Source organism: Manacus vitellinus, unplaced genomic scaffold (assembly GCF_001715985.3).
Source record: "Manacus vitellinus isolate BGI_N305 unplaced genomic scaffold, ASM171598v3 scaffold_9_pilon, whole genome shotgun sequence".
Taxonomy (NCBI): Eukaryota; Metazoa; Chordata; class Aves; order Passeriformes; family Pipridae; genus Manacus; species Manacus vitellinus.
This window is the reverse complement of record NW_021940917.1, coordinates 16,068,174-16,085,902: the sequence shown is the minus strand read 5'-3', so window position 1 is coordinate 16,085,902 and position 17,729 is coordinate 16,068,174. Positions and strand designations below refer to the sequence as shown.

The 17,729-nt window shown below is 39.1% G+C and overlaps 1 protein-coding gene across 5 annotated transcripts in view; it reads right to left on the bottom strand.

The window, feature by feature from the left end:
• HOOK3 (hook microtubule tethering protein 3) overlaps positions 1–8,942 on the bottom strand; it is a 69,790-nt gene extending 60,848 nt beyond the window's left edge. For 4 of the 5 annotated variants that reach the window (XM_018085953.1, XM_018085955.1, XM_008933716.3 and 1 more), the window contains exon 1: positions 8,862–8,942. In XM_018085953.1, coding sequence (XP_017941442.1) covers positions 8,862–8,884 — 23 coding nt within the window. In that variant the 5' untranslated portion in view covers positions 8,885–8,942. The remainder of the gene's footprint in view (positions 1–8,861) is intronic. The other variant, XM_018085954.1, reaches the window with a different exon arrangement.
• Between the last annotated feature and the right edge of the window lie 8,787 nt (positions 8,943–17,729).

The window sequence follows — 17,729 nt, the reverse complement described above, 5'->3', positions numbered from 1 at the left end:
TTTAGTTGTACTCCTGGAAAGTGTTAAAAATAAATACTTTTCCACATATTACGGATCCCTACTGCTGTACACTGCTTACAACTACTCAACTTTTAAATGAAAAGCTTGAGACTGAACACTACATATGCTGTAGTGAGAAGAGTTAAAGGAGTAGGTCAATATAATATAAGGAATGGTTCATATTTCATCCAACATATAAAGATAATACAGTTCAGAGTGAAAAAAAAAAGCTCACCGTTCTATTTTTTTTATTAGCAAAAGGCTCTTAAGAGTCAGTGTGGTAGGCCAGGTGACACTTCGACATGAAATATTCTATTTTTCTGGACTCATACTTCTGCATTTTCCACTGATTACTATTAGGTTTACTGCTGTACCCTCTACAGATAGAAGGGTTCTGGACTGAGCTCTTTTTTTAGGGGTAAGATGCCATGAGATCTCTTGGCAAAAGTTCAAGAAACCTCTGAACATGCCTGGAGAGTGAAATAACATTTATATCATATATACTGTAAACCAGCAATTACACCAGTACTTTATTAGGGCACAGACTTTGCAGCCACACTTCGTACCTGATGCCCAGCATCTCCTGTATTCCACCTTTCCCACAATGTCTTCACAATGCACCAAGGTCTGCAAGCAGTACTACATTTACAATACACAGTAATGGAGAAAGATCACAGACAGCAATGTTTCTCTACTGATACATTCCCACTGCTATTTTTACACATTTTGTTACAGATCTTCTGGTGAAGATTACGACATATTTCCTTTCCTTTAATATGGCATCAGCAAACATATATCTGGAAGAACAGCTTTAATTACTAGTTAAATTGATGTCTCCAAATTATTTCCATTCTAAAGCAGTACAGTTCTAGCACGGGTGACATAATCAAACTATTAAATAGAAAAAGCAATGTCTTATCCAGAGTTTCACCTGGTTTTGAAATAAATGTTCTCAAATAGCTTTCAATGGCCTCTCTGCCATGAAAAGACAAGTAAAGCTAAAAATAAAATTGATACAAACACATGTAAGATCTACAACATACGAAGAAGGCTCACATTCAGCTTTCACATGAAACAACTAGCTCTCCTTGCAAAAAGCCTCAATTAAAAAGTATTAATTCACCTAACTTCCACTCAATCACAACAAAATCACCTGCACAGTAATGAAAAAACATGCAAGTTCAAGCCCCATTTTAGGTGTGGAGTTCAAAAACCACCCTACTATCTCTCAAATAAATGGGTCTTCTGGGAATTCACAACACACAAGTAAGCCTGGCTTAAAAACAGACTCACAACCACAAAATGTTCATTCATGTGGTTGAGAAAGCAGGTATGACTTGTGCTTCATCAGCAAAAAAGATCAACAGGACTTTCTTAAGGATTGTATCTTATAATTTTAAAGGTTGCACTTGATCACTTACATCTCCAGCTACTTCAAGGCTGCAGTGCCATGAAAATTGACTTACCATTTTCATGCTAAATAAAGACTCTAAGAAGCAACATGGCTAAGCATAACCAATATCTCTCACAAGCAAAATTATATTCGGACTGACTGGACAGCTGATATTGCATACCCAATTTGCAACAATAAGGGCATCAATAACAGCATCAGCTGTTAATTTCAGGGTTAGATCTAACTCACTCCACTCAGGAAGCCTCAGGAAAAGAAAACAGGCAGTTTTTCTCAGTTACTACTGTAAAAATAACACATGGATCAGCAACCACCTTTTACAGTCTTGATGGGAGTCATAGGCTACCTAAACCTTTATATATGTCATCAGACATATGTAAGGAAGGTCCCTGAGAATTAAATCTAAGCTCAGTGTGGCAGTCCTCTTCCACAGATCCTATTGGTTTTTTTACTTTTATTTATACAAATCTCATGGAAGCATCCAAGGGTCCAGCAGCTCACAGGCAACCCATTCAAAATCATGCCCATATAACAGTTGTCAAAATAGCACCAAAACCTGCCCCCTTAGAGAATCTTCATACAGGTTGCACAATAATTAGTCGCATACTGGAAAAACACTTTGCCAGGAATACAATAAGCAGATAAGCAACAGGTTGGGTATCAACACCAAGAAAATACAGAGATCATTCTTTCCTTCAAATAAATCACCTGCCCTTATAATTTCATTTCTGTCTTCTAAAGTCCAATTTAAAGTTCATGATTAATACCAACAGAAATGCTTTCTCTATATATCAAACTATTGGAAATCAAATCTGAAATAAAAGCTATTCCACAAGGATTTCTACACATACTTTTTAAAAGGGGCTTCTAGATGTTAGGTCATTCACAGTCCTTGCTGCAAACAAGTTTTCCTCTGCTAAATTTTTGGGAATCAGGATTCAATCATATTCAGAATTTTTTAACTGCCTTAGTCTGTGTCATTAGAAAACAACAGTGTCATTCTTATGTTGTTTGAAAAAGCATCACCTAAGGAAATACAAAAAATGTGTGTTGAGAACTGCACAGCTAAACCTGCCATCTCATTTTGAAGAATCACTGCACTAAACAAGGGCAGTGGATGGAACATCACCATTACCAGGAGATGACTCGTTCATGAACCAAGTATTTTAAATTCAATAAGTTCCTGAGCTTAGATCCAAACTTAGACCATCTCTTGCACTGGATAACTTTTCAGGTTTAGAAAGGTATTTGTGTATCAGTTGATTACTGCCTAGTATCTGAATAGTACTGTAGATAATTGGGACTTTTCTTCAGAGCACTGTTGATAATGCTCTATCACTTCATGTGATGTTTTCAGCAGTGCTCATTTATACCATCTCCACCTTATTTTGTATGCAAATTTTCCTTTATTTAAGCAGTCATCTCTCCATATCACAGATGCCAAGAGACAGAAATACTCTTCTGAAGAAAACCAACCCACAGAGCATGTAGTATAACTCATGATTATTACTCATTTTGACAGTGGTACAGTAAACTGCTTCAAGAAACGTCTGTTTACAAAAAATTCCCTCCCCCAGCAATAATGTATTAGCATGGCTTTTGTGTTCTGCATGTGTCAAAACATACACAGTGTGCTGCAATGTATAATATATCAAATGAATAATTCATTAAGAGGACACGATGCACAGATGAAAATACATACCATCTCTTACATTTACCAAGGCCAGTATGACACAGGAAGGGAGAATCAAAACAAGAGAGATACCTGGTACTAAACAGTCTCCAGAGTGAGATGAAAGGAAAATTTTAAAACATAGTATAAAACAGGAAATTATGCTGTTCTAGGGATACCAGTGGACAGTAAAAATATAAGGAACATCTGAGAAGGTTAAAAAAAAAAAAGAAAGAAAGAGAATAAGGATGCAACTCAGAAGCAAGCTATGGCACTTCTACCAGCATAAGCTACATGATTTTAGGCAGACAGTCTACTCATAGACAGTTTAAACATCTTTGGCTTCCAATCTTTCTCCTGGAATACAACAACACTCTGTAAAATAATCATCCACACTGATTAAGTACAGGCATCTTATCTTACTGTATTTCATACCACTGCTAGTCAGGACCAATAACCTTCACATCTGAAAACAAACAAACAGTGAATCTTACAGAATAACACAAAAAAAAGTAAGTTTAAGCTTAGGCTGATTTTCCTCCTCCAGGACAATATAGTCAGCACTGGAGAATTTCATTCAATGGTACTTTAACCTGAAATTTGAAGATAAAGGTTTATGCTATAAAGAAAGAAAATGTCCCTCAGAGATTTACCAATAACTTTATTAACGACTGTAAGCAAAATGCTCATGCTTGGTTACATAGAACACATTTCTGCCATTTTCTACCACATACTACATCAGAAGTGAAAAGCTTCTGAAGGGGTTAGTAATTTCTGCTGCAACCTTTTCTTCCTTTCTTGCAGCAGCTTTGTTACAAAGAATTCTGATAAATTTGTTGTGATTGAATGGCCCTTACCTACAAATGGGCTGCTACTTTGAATCTGAGAAATATTGAGAACTATGTACAAAAGAATTCAGAACAATGGAAGAAGCTTTTGGCCCCTTCTGAACACTTGGCACAAGGCACAGCTAGTTTTCATCAGCTGATGAATAAGCAATGTTCCTCCTTTTTAATTTTACTGACAATAAATCCTACAGTTCTTTATTGTGCACATTTTCTCTATGTCTAAAACAACAAATTCCCTAAACTAGGGGTCTCTCAGAAACTGTTCCTTACGATAAACTGCTACCTCCTCTCCTCATAAGTACCAGTGAACTCTTCCTATTAAGGTAGAGGTTAAAAAAAAACAGAAATAATACAGTTCACTTTCAAAATTTTAGGTTTTCTGGAACAAACATTATCCTCACTCTCCTATGGAAATACATTAAGAGCACAGGACCACCCCAATATCTTTAAATTTTCATCACTGCTCTGCCTCACTTAATTTGATTTCTTCATTGACAATATTTTCTTCATTCCTAATGAACTTTTTTCTTTTTTTTTTTTTTAAATTCTCACTGGATATATTAATCTGCTATTTCAGCCTTTATCTAATTAACTTCTTAATACTAGTAGGCTCAAAGAACACATACTGATAAAGAGACTCAAATAGGAGGCAGCTATACTGAAAAACACCCAATTTCCAAGGAACATGAATTACAAAAATAGTACTTTACCCTCCTCAATGGAATAAAAGTAACAGCACTTCACTTTTGTGTCTGCAGCCAGGACAATAAACTTGCCCTTTGAAGATTACCTTTTTGACAGATTTTCATGTGAAAGACAAGTGTTCAAGTTTTCACTGCAAATGACAGGTTTGCAGTGATCTGCTGCTTTCAGGCTGTGCTTGCTCTTTGCTATTTAATGTCACTGCATGACTTTTCCAAATAACCTTAAGTCTTTCTCTTACACATTTCTCTACCTGCCAGTGCTCCTTACATAAAAAGAAAGGTAGACTGCAAAAGCCTGCTCTAGACTTGCTTCAAATTGTTGAACATTCCCTAATTCCCTACACATTCTTCCTGTGGTACCTTTTCAAAGAAGCATAAAGAGGATTTCATTGGTAGGGTTGAATTTGTTTTTGTTTTAAAGAAAGAATACTTAAAATGGCTTTGTCAACACGCTTCTGATTAGTTTTCTATTCAGCTATACAAATGCTGATCCCTGTATCTGACCTATATTCCAATCTCTCACATCCAGGAAAACAAACAATGTTTGGCTATTCTGCAGCCCTACTTCAAAAATCAATTAGACCAATCTTCTGTTACACTTCTTATTACACATTATTTATCTTCTACTTTTCTGGTTAAAAAAAAAAAAAGGCAGCAATAATACTTTCCCCCAAAGACTGTTCATATATTAACATACAGACTGAGGAATGAGAGGCTGGAAAGCAGTGCCACAGAAAGGGTCCTGGGGGTCCTGGTTGATGTCAAGTTGAATCTGAGTCAGCAGTGCCCTGGCAGCCAGGAGGGCCAACCCTGTCCTGGGGGCATCAGGCAAAGCATCACCAGCCAGTCCAGGGAGGGGATTGTCCTCCTCTGCTCTGACCTGGGGCGGCCTCACCTTGAATACTGTGGCAGTTTGGGGCACCACAATACAGGAAGGATATGAAGCTGTTAGAGAGTGTCCAAAGGAGGGCAATGAAGATGGTGAAGGGCCTTGAGGAGAAGCCGTGTCAGGAGCGGCTGAGGGCACTTGGTGTGTTCAGCTGGAGGAGACTGAGGGGAGAGCTCATTGCAGTTACAACTTTCTTAGGAGGGGAAGAGGAGGGGCAGGCACTGATCTCTTCTCTGTGGTGACCAGTGACAGGAGTTGAAGGAATGGCCTGAAGTTCTGTCAGAGGAAGTTTAGATTGGATATTAGAAAAAGGTTCTTCCCCCAGAGCGTGGTTGGGCACTGAACAGGCTCCCCAGGGCAGTGATCACAGCACCAAGCCTGACAGAGTTCAAGAAGCATTTGGATGATACTCTCAGGTGTGACTCTTGGGGTATCCTTTCAGGCCATCATCCTTGGACTCGATGATCCCTGCGAGTCCCTTCCAACTCACCATATTCTGTGATTCCTATTGTACAATCCAAGATCAGATTGCTGTTGCTCTTCAAAGTTTATCTCAACAAGAATTAAATCAAGATTTAGCAATATTTGTTGCTAAATTGTTGCATGAGATTCTCCGTATCCATTACACAAGTAAGCAAAATGTTAAATCTAAAACACAACTATCAGAAAGTAAGATAGTCAAACACTAATTTTGTCAGGTTCAAATCATTACCTAAAGCATAAAGAAAGAATTATAAATTGTTTAGGTGATCTTTACTATATAAACTGGGCAAAGTAAAGAATTTCTGTGTTCAGTGGCAGTACAGGAAATATTTTAAAATCATGCTACAGAAATGTAATATTTGTATTTTACATCTGTTTTTGAAACATCACTTCATCAGTTGAAAACACTATCTCAGAACCACATGCTTAAAAGTGTTACTTTGAAATATCTGACTACATGGAGACTTCCTCTGGTCCCCCTTTTATTCTTCCTGTGAACTTCTCTCACTAGCAGTAAGGCTCCTGCTCCTGAGGATCTGAACCTACAGAACAGATTCAGTGTCCTCACAGCAGTTACGGTGTCAGGAGCTCTGTCAAACAAACCATCTGTGTCCACCAAACCCGAGCCATGCTGCAGCACAAGAGGGGAGTGGCAAGAGTTAGCACAATGGAGGACCCTGATCTTCTGACTAACACCATCTAAGAACGGTTGCTGCTTGCTAGGGGTTTGAATTCCTGGAATTGTTGAAAGACTGCCAAAGCTTGTCCAGCTCTTACACAATTACTCTTCCTGCTCTTCCAATTGGCACAAGCTGTACAGCTATGGAAACCTGGAAAGTACAGTGTGATTATGTGGCTTTCGAAGCTATGGTAAAGGCTCAACTGATGTTCTTCCCAGCTGCATCAGTCAGTGAGAGGGTTCTGAGGAACAGACAGATCCTGCAGGTCAACAACCAGTTGTGAACTGGTGTTGGCAAGGTTTTAGTTTCAATGGCCACTGAATCATTTTGAGAATCAAGGACTGCTTTGAAGAGATGGGATCCACCTGACTGTGGTGGGCAAATGTATCTTCACCAACAGGCTGGCCAACCTGGTTGGACCAGTTTTGTAGAAGGAAAAATAGAGAAAGGAACATTTAGTGACAAAGTAGTGGACTCTGTTGAAAAACAAAGAATGTGGGACAATGTGAACAAGAGATACCTCCCAGTCAACAAAACACCCTCTTCTGGGTGAAGAGGGATCACCCCAAGCATATGCACATAAATGAGGAAAGGCCTACAGAAAAACACTCCAGGGAAAGCTTCATTCTTGAGACTCAGCAAGGCTGGATGCTTATATGGAGTGCTTGTGCACTAATGCACGCAGCATGGAAAACAAACAGGAAGAAACAGAGCTCTGCATGTAGTTACAAGGCCACAGTCTCACTGGGATCATGAGGACATGGTAGGATGGCTCCCATGACAAGGCTGCTGCCATGAATGCATACAGGCTCTTTAGGAAGAACAAGCTGAGAAGGCAGTGACAAGGGAGATGCCCTTCATGTGAGAGAGCAGTGGGAATGCATGAGCTCTGTCTTCAGATGGATATGAGCCAGCTAAGAAATTATGGGTCAGGATGATCAAGCAGACCAAGATAAGTGACACTGTTATATACTCCTGCTACAGATTGCCTGAGCAGGATAACATCATCCTGGACAAACTGATGAAGCACGACTTGGGTAAGTGCATAGCAAGGTGGGCTGAAAAATGGCTGAAATGCCAGGCTCAAAGGTTTATGAGCAGAAGCATGAAATTGAGCTGGAGCCCAGGCTATTAGCAGCCTACCCAAGGGGCTGATACTGTTAAATGTTTTTAATAGGGACCCAGATGATGGAACAGAGGGAAATTTGTCATACAATGTAAAAACGGAAACCTTACACATTTCACAAAGGTACATGCAAATAAACACCATACACCAGTATATGCTGGGGGCCAACTGGCTGGAAAGCAGCTTTGCAAACAAGAAGCTGGGTAGAAACCAAGCTGAAAATGCTCCAGCAACATGTCCTTGTAGCAAAGAAGGCCAACGACAACCTGGGCTGTGTTGGGAAGATCATTGGCAGCAGGCCAAGGGAGGCACTACTCAGGTCTGGTAAGACTACATCTGAAGTGCTGCATCCTGGGCTCTCCAGTATGAGAGGGACCTGGACATACAAAGAAGTTCAGCAAAGGGCAAATAAGATAATTAACAGACTGCAGGATCTGTCATACGAGGTGAGACTGAGTGAGCTGTTCTGTTTTTTTAGCCTCAAGAAGAGAAGGCTCAGTGGGATCTTACCAATCCTGTGTATAAATAGCCTGATGGCTCCTTCTTTATACCCTCATATAATCTCAGTGGTGTCCAGTGAACAGGCAAGAGGTAGTGGAAACAAACAGAAAGACAAGTACTTCCAACTGTGCATCACTAAACTGACAGTTCCATTCAGTTTATCACAGAAGTTTTATTGCATGAAACTAATTCTAACATCACTGACTGCAGTTTCAAGCAATAATCAGGGCCACCAGTTACCTCATCTTGCACTGGTTTCAACTTTAAGTGTGAATCTGCAAGTTTAGTTTTAATCCAACTTATTTTCACTAAGTTCACCTCGAATAAACATCTCCCTAAAACAAAACTTTTTTTTTTTTCATTTAAGCTAGTTATCTGAAAACTACAGAGAAAAATCATATTAGTCATGTTCCAGTTTCAAGTACCATCTAAGCATAGGAAAACCACATCCTTATGGAATACCAGCCAAGACTGAACTAAAACACATGTAGATACAGAAAAATGTACGAATAATAAAACTTAGTTCATTAAGTAAACAATTCCTTACATTTTTTGAAGAACCTGGGCCATCACAACCCCACTCGTTAAATCTTCCACGGTCTGGCATGGTGCCTCAACATTAAACGTCTGGATCTGTGGTAAAAAGGAAAAGGTTATTTCCTTTTACTTGAATGTCAAAGAATTTTCAAAAGTTTAAAAAAATTCCACCAGCAGCAAACAGAACAGATTAAACTCCACAAGTGCATTTAGGGTACATGTTAGGTTTAAAAAGCTTTATATTTAAGAGCAATCAAAGAAAAGAACAGGGTTTAGCATCCTTGCTTTCACAATAAACTTTGCTGCAAATAACTGTAGTACATTCTCCAAAAGGCTAATTTTCCACCACTTTTTCTACTTTGAAAAGTCACTGGACCATGCAAGTACTTCCAGAGCATACATTCAAAAAAATCCACTGTCTCAATTAACATACGTAAGAAACTCAGTTTTTAGAAGTAACACTGATCACACAAATTGTTCATCAGCTCCCCACAACCAGAAGATCAAACACAGAGTGACATATTCCAAACTTAATTATTCCCTACTATCAGACGGAAGAGAAGAACCAAGTGCTGCTACACCCTAATGGGTCTACGCACTACTAGTGTTCTGAATACTTCAGGGTGTTTTATCAACACTGTGACAGGCACTACAGTCCACAAAGCAAAGCTCTTTTCTTCCTTCCTCTCTTGGTGAGAAGAAGAGTCTATCTACTTCAGCACAATCTTTTTAATTGGTCTACGTTATTTTGAATGAACATTAATTTTAAATGACGTGGATGAGTTCTGTGAAAATAATGTTGATGACGTTATTTGGAGGGTATCTGCCTAATGCTCTCTGCTGCTCTCCTTCTCCTAGGAGAAGCCTGGGTTTATTTGTAGAAAGGAGTGCTCATATGCACCACAGACAAGACATGCTACAAGAGCTCTTACAGCTTCAGAGTACATAAATAAATACGTCAACCAATTTTTTTCTGAACATAATGTACAACCATTCCTGTTTTAGTGGCATTTGAAACAGTAATATTGGTCAGAGTCATTTCCCAATAAATACCTTTTATGTATGTGTCTTACAATAAAAGACAACTCATGTAACAGTGGAAAATTTTGCAGGTCCTTCTCTGAAGAGAAGGGCCTCAAAAAAATCAAGAGCACAACAGTCAGATTCTCACAATACCTTTGGAACATCATGTTAGCACGCCAGCAATGCCACTTAACATTTATTTGGAGAACAGGCACCTAGGTGAATGTTCCTTTCTTTCCTTTACTCTGGAAGAAAAAAACCTAGCATTCAATTAGGAAAAAATCCAGCAATGATATCCACGAAGAGCCAAAAAAAACGAGTCCCCAGAGTACGTTTGCTGATCAAGTTCAGCTGTGACCAATGAATAGTCACAAATGATGTCCATGTTCCAAAAGCACAAGGATTCACGTGCCATTGAGAATACTAATGTTTTTCATAGTTAGATGACAAAGAACAGAAAGAAAGGCTGAAACTAACGTGACTTGTTTCTTCACATACACTTAAATTTCGTAATAAGTGTATTTTATTTGCTTGTATATTTCAATTTTGTCAAATTTATGCTGCAAAGCATTTATTCAAATCTTTAAAAAAGAACTGTATCCTTTTCATATCCTTCAGAGATTATCCTTCAGAGATATGATAGTAACAAGTTCTCTTCAAAAACTCTTCCATAAAACATCTTTACAAATTTATGTCAAAGTTAAACTCCTATACCATTCTCAGATAGTTCTACAGTATCCTAAAGTGCTCTAAGAAACAGCAGAGTTCATTTTCTAGAAGGGACAAAATTATAAGAATGTGGCAATGCAGAAGCAGAGTCCAGCCATGGAGACAAATAAGCAAATTTTTGCGTGCATGTGGGTGTGAGTCCCTCTGAACAGCTATTCAGTAACACCTGTTAAAACAGTGCTCTTCCTCTGCATTGTGATTTGTTTCCTTCTGGGAGACTTCTCTCTCTTCCTGTTGGAACTGCTCCTCTGCCCCTAAATCCTGAGTTCTTTGCAATACGGTCCCCACATTGTTAGTTGCACAAAGCTGTCAATTAATTCCCATTCCCTGACAGGATTCTTGGATATTTTTCCCCAGCATCGCTATATGGAGCCCCGACATCATGAGTGTGGGCCCACATGAACCTCATGAGGTTCAACAAGGCCATGTGCACGGTGATGCAGCTGGGTCAGGGCAACCCCTGTTATCAGCACAGGCTGGGGGATGCATGGATCGAGAGCAGATCTGCAGAGAAGGACTTGGGAGAGCTGGTGGGTGAGAGGCTGGACATGACCCATCAACGTGCCAACCACATCCTGGTTGGTTCATCAAAAGAACTCTGACCAGCATGTCAAGGGAGGTGATTCTCCCCCTCTACTCTACTCTCATGAAACCTTACCACCCTTAGCACAAGAAAGACATGGACCTGTTGGAGCAGGTCCTGAGGAGAGCGACAAAACTGCTCAGAGGATTTTCCTCCTAGGAGGAAAGGCTGAGAGAGTCAGGGTTGTTCAGCCTGGAGTGGAGAAGGCTCCAGGGATCCCTCACTGTGGCCTTTCAGTACTTAAAGGAAAGGTGGGGACAGACTTTTTAATAGGGCCTGTAGAGACAGCACAAGGGATAATGGTTTTAAACTGGAAGAGCGTAGACCCAGGCTAGATATAAGGAAGAATTATTTTATGATGAGGGTGGTGAAACACTAAAGCAGGTTGCTCAGAGAGGTGGCAGATGACCCTTCCCTGGTAAGGTTGGACTGGGCTCTGAGCAACCTGATCTAGTTCATTAGGTCCCTACTCAAGGCAAGGGGGATTGGACTATTTGACTTTTAAAGGTCCCCTACTACACAAACTAATCTATGATTTTATAAGAAAAAACTCTTGGAAAAAAAAAAGGGAGGAAAAAAGCCCAACCACTTGGCTCAATCACTACCTCTAAAAGGTCTTCACACCTTTTCATCAACTAAGGGTTCTTTTATTTAATTTTATTAGATATTAATCCAGATCTCTGATCCACACAGACACAAACTTCAGCATTTTTATACAAATCTTAAAAGAAGGAGTAGCAAGTAACTCTTTGAATGCAAAGGTAGTTATCACCAGGGACTAAATAATTGCTTCAGGAAGAGACAATACCTTAGAAAAATCCGAGTTACAGTTCCTAATTACATATATGACTAGTAAGGATTTGTTATCTACTAGGGATAGGATGCAAAAATGTATTTCATGAAAAATGCTTTTGATATGAAGGTCAGAGAACTGGATAAACACTCAGTTGTCAAAGACAGTAGGAGAAAACTGGGATAAAACTTGTGATGGGGAATCCGGCATTCCCCGAAACTTCAGGGGAAGAAAAAGAAAAAGTAAAAAACAAACAAAGCAACCTCCTTCTACATCAAAGAAAAAAAAAATTTCTCCTTTCTCTTCTCAACACTAAGAGATAATGAAAGATCTGCTCTTTGCACAGTGATTATATACACTGTTTGGTTTTTATTACTGATGCAGTTGCATAATAAACCTTCTAAGTATTCTTCTGAAATAATACCTGAAATCATTTTTAGTGGTTCTTAGCAGATAAAACACTGTGTGACTGGTTACCTTATGCACAAACACAACAAACAGTAACACCCAGTTTCCAAATAGTTATTTATCAGAGTGGTGGTGGGGTTTTTCCAATTATTAAATTGTTCTTATCTAAACCTGCAAGGCTTACCTTTTCTTTGCAATTCTCCTCCCAACTGGCCCGCGAGCAGGAGGGGGAAAAAGAGAGCACCTGTGTGATACTTAATTGCCAGCCATGGTTAAACCATGTCAACGACAGTTTAGAATTATTTATCCACTATTTTCCTATGGTTTTGGAACTGACTATGCAAGCTTAGAGCTAGCTGCCATGTAGAGCCTAGAACAATACTGTGTCATCACAGAAGATACAGATCACACAGATAAGACAGGGAGAAGCAGGTGTGAAAGGAGACAAGAAAGGAACCAGCCTCACTGGGTTGGATGCGTAACACAGATCATTAGCAAAAACACTTGAAAGAGCAAACTGGCAGAGAAGATAAAGGAGGGTTGGGTACTTCTGTCTTTGTACAGTTACCCCATATTACTTACAAGATCTGCAACAACCTCATTAAAACAAATTTTACTCAGCTTCAATACCTGGAGGAAACCAGAACATAAATTCTTTCCACAATGGCAAGCTAATTATGTTCTTCACACACAGTTGTCCTTCAGATGCTGAATTCTTGTATTAAGACACACCTTTCAAATGAGAATTTGACTCCTATCCTATAACCAGATCCCATGCTTCTAGATAACTTTGATCCTTGTTCACCCATTTTTCTCCTCATAGTTGGTAGCACTGCTATCTTCTGCTTGAATAGTCATGGTATAAGTTATTTTTTCATGCTTTCCAAGACAACAGCAGACTGTATGAGACAAACAATGGGGAAATAGATTTCTAATAAGCAACAGTTTTATTCCAGGATTTGAATTTCTGGATAGTTCCACTGATTTTTAGGTTTTCAGACTTCTATTATTAAAACCTCAAGAGATACTTTGCAATCCAGCTGTAACAGTAGGCACTCAATTAGCCAAGCAGTGAAATGGCAAGGTTATTACATTACTGGCCAGGCAAGGGTTACTTTTGGGGGAAGGACTTGAATGCTAATTTTTTATTAATTTCCTTCTCATTTTATGTATACTGTGTTTAACCCCAAACATCTAAACTGGTCAAACCCATGAAAGACCTCAACCAGAATACTTCATTCTAAGTGTAGATTTTCAAAAGATTAAATATTTCCCTTGCAGAAACACAGTGCAGAAAGCAGAAGATACACCTTGACTAAAGGTTACTTACTAAAGGACTTGGGAGATGAGAGAGCCATGGCAGCATAAGCCAGTTGCTACTGCACTACCTTGGCATTGCCACTAAATTGCTGCTAACTGGAGTGTTCAAGTATGACAAATCATTACGATACAATGAACAGAGTCTCAAGTCTGAACGGTATTTGGTTTAACCGTTTCAGAAACATTCATGAGAAGACAAGCTAACCTACCAGCTCCTGGGGTAAAAATGAATATATTCCTTTGAGAGCCAGAGGAGCCAACTGACGAAAAAGAATTCTACACAGCACTTGTAATGAAGATAGAATGAAAATATAATACATAATAAGAAGGCCTAACAGAGCACCATAAACCAACAGTTCTTTCCAAGCTTCCATCTATTTCATCATGTTTTATTTGAAAGAAGTATTTACCAATTGATGATTTCTCTTCTTTTCTCAAAATATAAGCTAAAGTGCAAAATTGCCAAACATTACCTCAATGCACCTGCATTTTTAGGATACAAACATTCACCCTCCACCAAGCACCAATGAATTTTAGAAAGCCCCAGAAGAGCCTTTTAAGACTAGGAACATCTTCTCATGGAAAAAAGAAAAAAAAAATCACAAATGGTAGGGTTTACGGGAACCACCGTAAACTCTGCTAATCAGAGTACAAAAATTTCCATCTCTACTACCCAGAGATGACAAAATAACACACTTAAAATGATGTAACATTAAACATGGGAGCAGCATATCTTCTGTCTTCAGTATTCTCACTCACAGAAACCTAGATGATAATCCAACAAATAGAGTTGGGATGCATGAAGTTTCACCAAAGGAGGAAAATGAAACTGTCCTCTAAAAGTAGGTGTTCAATGCAAATAGCAGAACAGTGCTCAATGAACAGAAGAGTGAAATTCTTTTTATTCTGAATGAAGACTGCTAGACTACTAGAAACCTGCACAGCACCAGGCAAATGTGCCCAAAATGATCCATACTAAAATAAACAACAGGCTGCAGGGCAGAGCTTCTATGTGATGGCATAAGCCCAAGTAAAGTCCATTAACTTCTTGGCTAGTGGTAAGCCAGAGGAACTTTCCAAATTTATACATGTTTCTAATATTACTTAAACAACAACAACACACACAAAAAAAAAAAAAAAAGTGAACATAAGTGACACTTTTCCCTTTGCAAAATACAGAAGAATAACAATTATTTAAATCCCATGATGCCACCTTCTCGCAGCTATAATACAGAAGAGAAATGCTGTCTCTATTGACAGGTGAAATAAAGAACCCAGAGGCACAGAAGATGAATCCCAAAGCACTAAGTTCTACTTAAATATCATCTGCACAAACTTCCTGATCAGTGTGGAAACACAGGCTCTCATAGGATCACAAGAGTAAGAAAGATTTAGCAGCTAAAAGATAGGATTCAGATGTCTCCCAGAGAGCTGGCACTAAGTTTTCATCAGGATAAGAAATTTCAGACTTAACAGATTCTAGAACTGGTAACACAAATGTATAGCACAGCACTAAAACCAGCATATCTTGCAGTTCAAGTCTTCTCCTTTTACTTATTTATATTTCAACAAACATTTTCCTGAACTTCATGGAGACTGTGCAGGTAAGCAGGACAAGATTTTTCAGACCAAATTCCATGATTCCTTAAAGAAGGCACTAGCCACCATGTAAAAAGGCAGCCATCTTTTGACATGGTCCATAAAATAAAATCATCTAAACCGTGCCAGAGTGATCAAGTCCTGTTGTTTGTGTTCTGTTATTTGTTTTTTCCCTAGCCAAAAAAAGCATGGTAGAAAACTCAAAAAAACCCTAACAAAGAAATAAAAAACTCCCCATAAAGTCTGTTGCAGTTGATCACACACTTTCTTCTACTTATTCTTATATTGAAGTAAAACTATGGATACCTTGCTGCCATGGCAAAAAAGTTCACTCAAAGGTTTATCTTATGTAATCCTGGAATGTAGAAAAGGCTGTAACTCATTTACTGCTTTGCAACTCTGCAATGAATAAAACACAGATGCTCATTTCCCAGATCTATTGTCCCCAAGACATAAATCATATGGGCCATAAATATGCATTTGTTGTTTAGTTTAAATAACTTAGCTACTCTGAAAGATTTAGCTCCAAATAGTCAACAGGACTTCCACAGAGGATACAAAGCACTTCACTTTCAGTGTAGTATACAGTTGCAAAGAAGCTTGCAGCTAAACAGCATGAAAGAGCCTTAAGAATTCAGGGGCTGAAGCACATTATTACCAGATTCACAATGCATCTTCTTGTGCAATACTTGCTCCGCTACCTGCACCACTCAAAAACATTTCCTGTGTGCCCCCTTTGAAAAGTTCCCATCCCTCTGCGGCCCCAGCTAGTCCACTGAAACACAACTCCAGCTTTGTATTCATTCAGAAGCTTTTGCCTGCCACAGGCAGGACTGGAGTGCTGGCCCGACTCCCCCGCCTTTAACCGTAGAGAGTTTTTTCCCTCCACCTTCTCCTCCTTTCCATGTTGTCTCTTTGTTCCCTGCCCTGAATTGGAAGTATTAAGTAACTCACAGGAATGACTTTAGTCACGTATGGCAAAGTAAGGGAACAAGAAAAACAACACATTCATACTCTGCAGGGCGGGAAACCACTACCAGCAGTTTGGGGAAGGAGTTAATCCCTTTCCCTTTCCTGTGTGGCAGGACCTACCAGCCTGTTGGCAACAAAAGCCACAAGGACATTACTACCCTCTTCCCCTCACTTCCAGCCACACATTCCTGCCTTAACCTTGTGCTAGTGTAGTTTGTCGTGTGGCAAATAACCTCGTTGTTTGTTTGTTTTTTTTTAATTAATCACTAGGACTTGCAAATTAAATTGATTAAACAACCCCAGACTTAGGCTCTGATGCTAGAGGCACTTAGCCAACCAAATCTAGGCAAGTCTTTCTAAATAATCACAGTACTCAAGAGTCAGGCAAGAAAGCAGAGAGCAGCAAGGGCAGGGGAGAGGTCCGAGACTCAACTTGCAAGTCTGATTTGCTTTATAGAAGTCAAACACATCGCAGTAAAAATTTCTGATGGTCAAGGAAGAAAAAAATAACAGAACATAACAGTTCAAGGGCCTCAAAAAATGGCCTCACAATTAACACAGACAATTGTGCATAATTCACAGTTTGACTTCATCTCTCTGAAATAACTGCTTAAGTATTTCAGAAAAGATAGAAACAGATTTCTCTCTGCACCTCCCACCTCAAGATTAACAAGATAACAGAAAAGTTGTTTCCTTTACACTGTTTAAGGTTCACAGTTCCTAGCAGCAAAGTCTGTTTCTTCTCTAGGCAACCCCTCACCAAAAAATGAGGGGGCAGAACAGGGAGCTGAAATTGAGCACATACTAAATCATAGCTAAATGTTTATTTCTCCAGAGAACTTGCAATTGCTATAAATGTATCATCATACAGAACAGCTCTTCAGAAAGCAGAAAATTGAAAAAAGGCAGAATTTGGGACAAGGCCCCAAAGAATGAAAATCTAACACTGTGTCAAAATGCATATAACAAAAAATACTTGCAGGTCCAAATTCTGTCTCCAGTCTTCTTTCCTCTTGCTGCCTTTTAAAAGATGGGGGAATAGGGAGCAACACATGCAAACTTTATCTTAATTATCTTTAATTATTGTATTCATATGCTAGCAGCCTCCTATCACTTGCTTTATAATGTAACCTTGAAGAGAAGTTCCTCTGCTTTTGCTTGACCTCTTGGCAATAGGTTAAAAAAATCCCTATAACCTAACAATGGTGCTAGACACTCCAGCTCCTTCAAGCACAGCAAATGTTACACTCAGAATATCAGTCTCAGACAGCTATCCCTTTAAATGGTGGAGTAATAAATTCTTTACCATATCAGTGAGAGGTCATAAAAAATAAAAAAAGGTTGCTCAGTCTACTGGTCCTTCATATCAGTTACAGGGGCTGTGATTCTGCCAGGTTCCTCCACCCCTAATCCATGACTGCTGACAAGCTCAGGGTGTTTTTTTGCTTCTA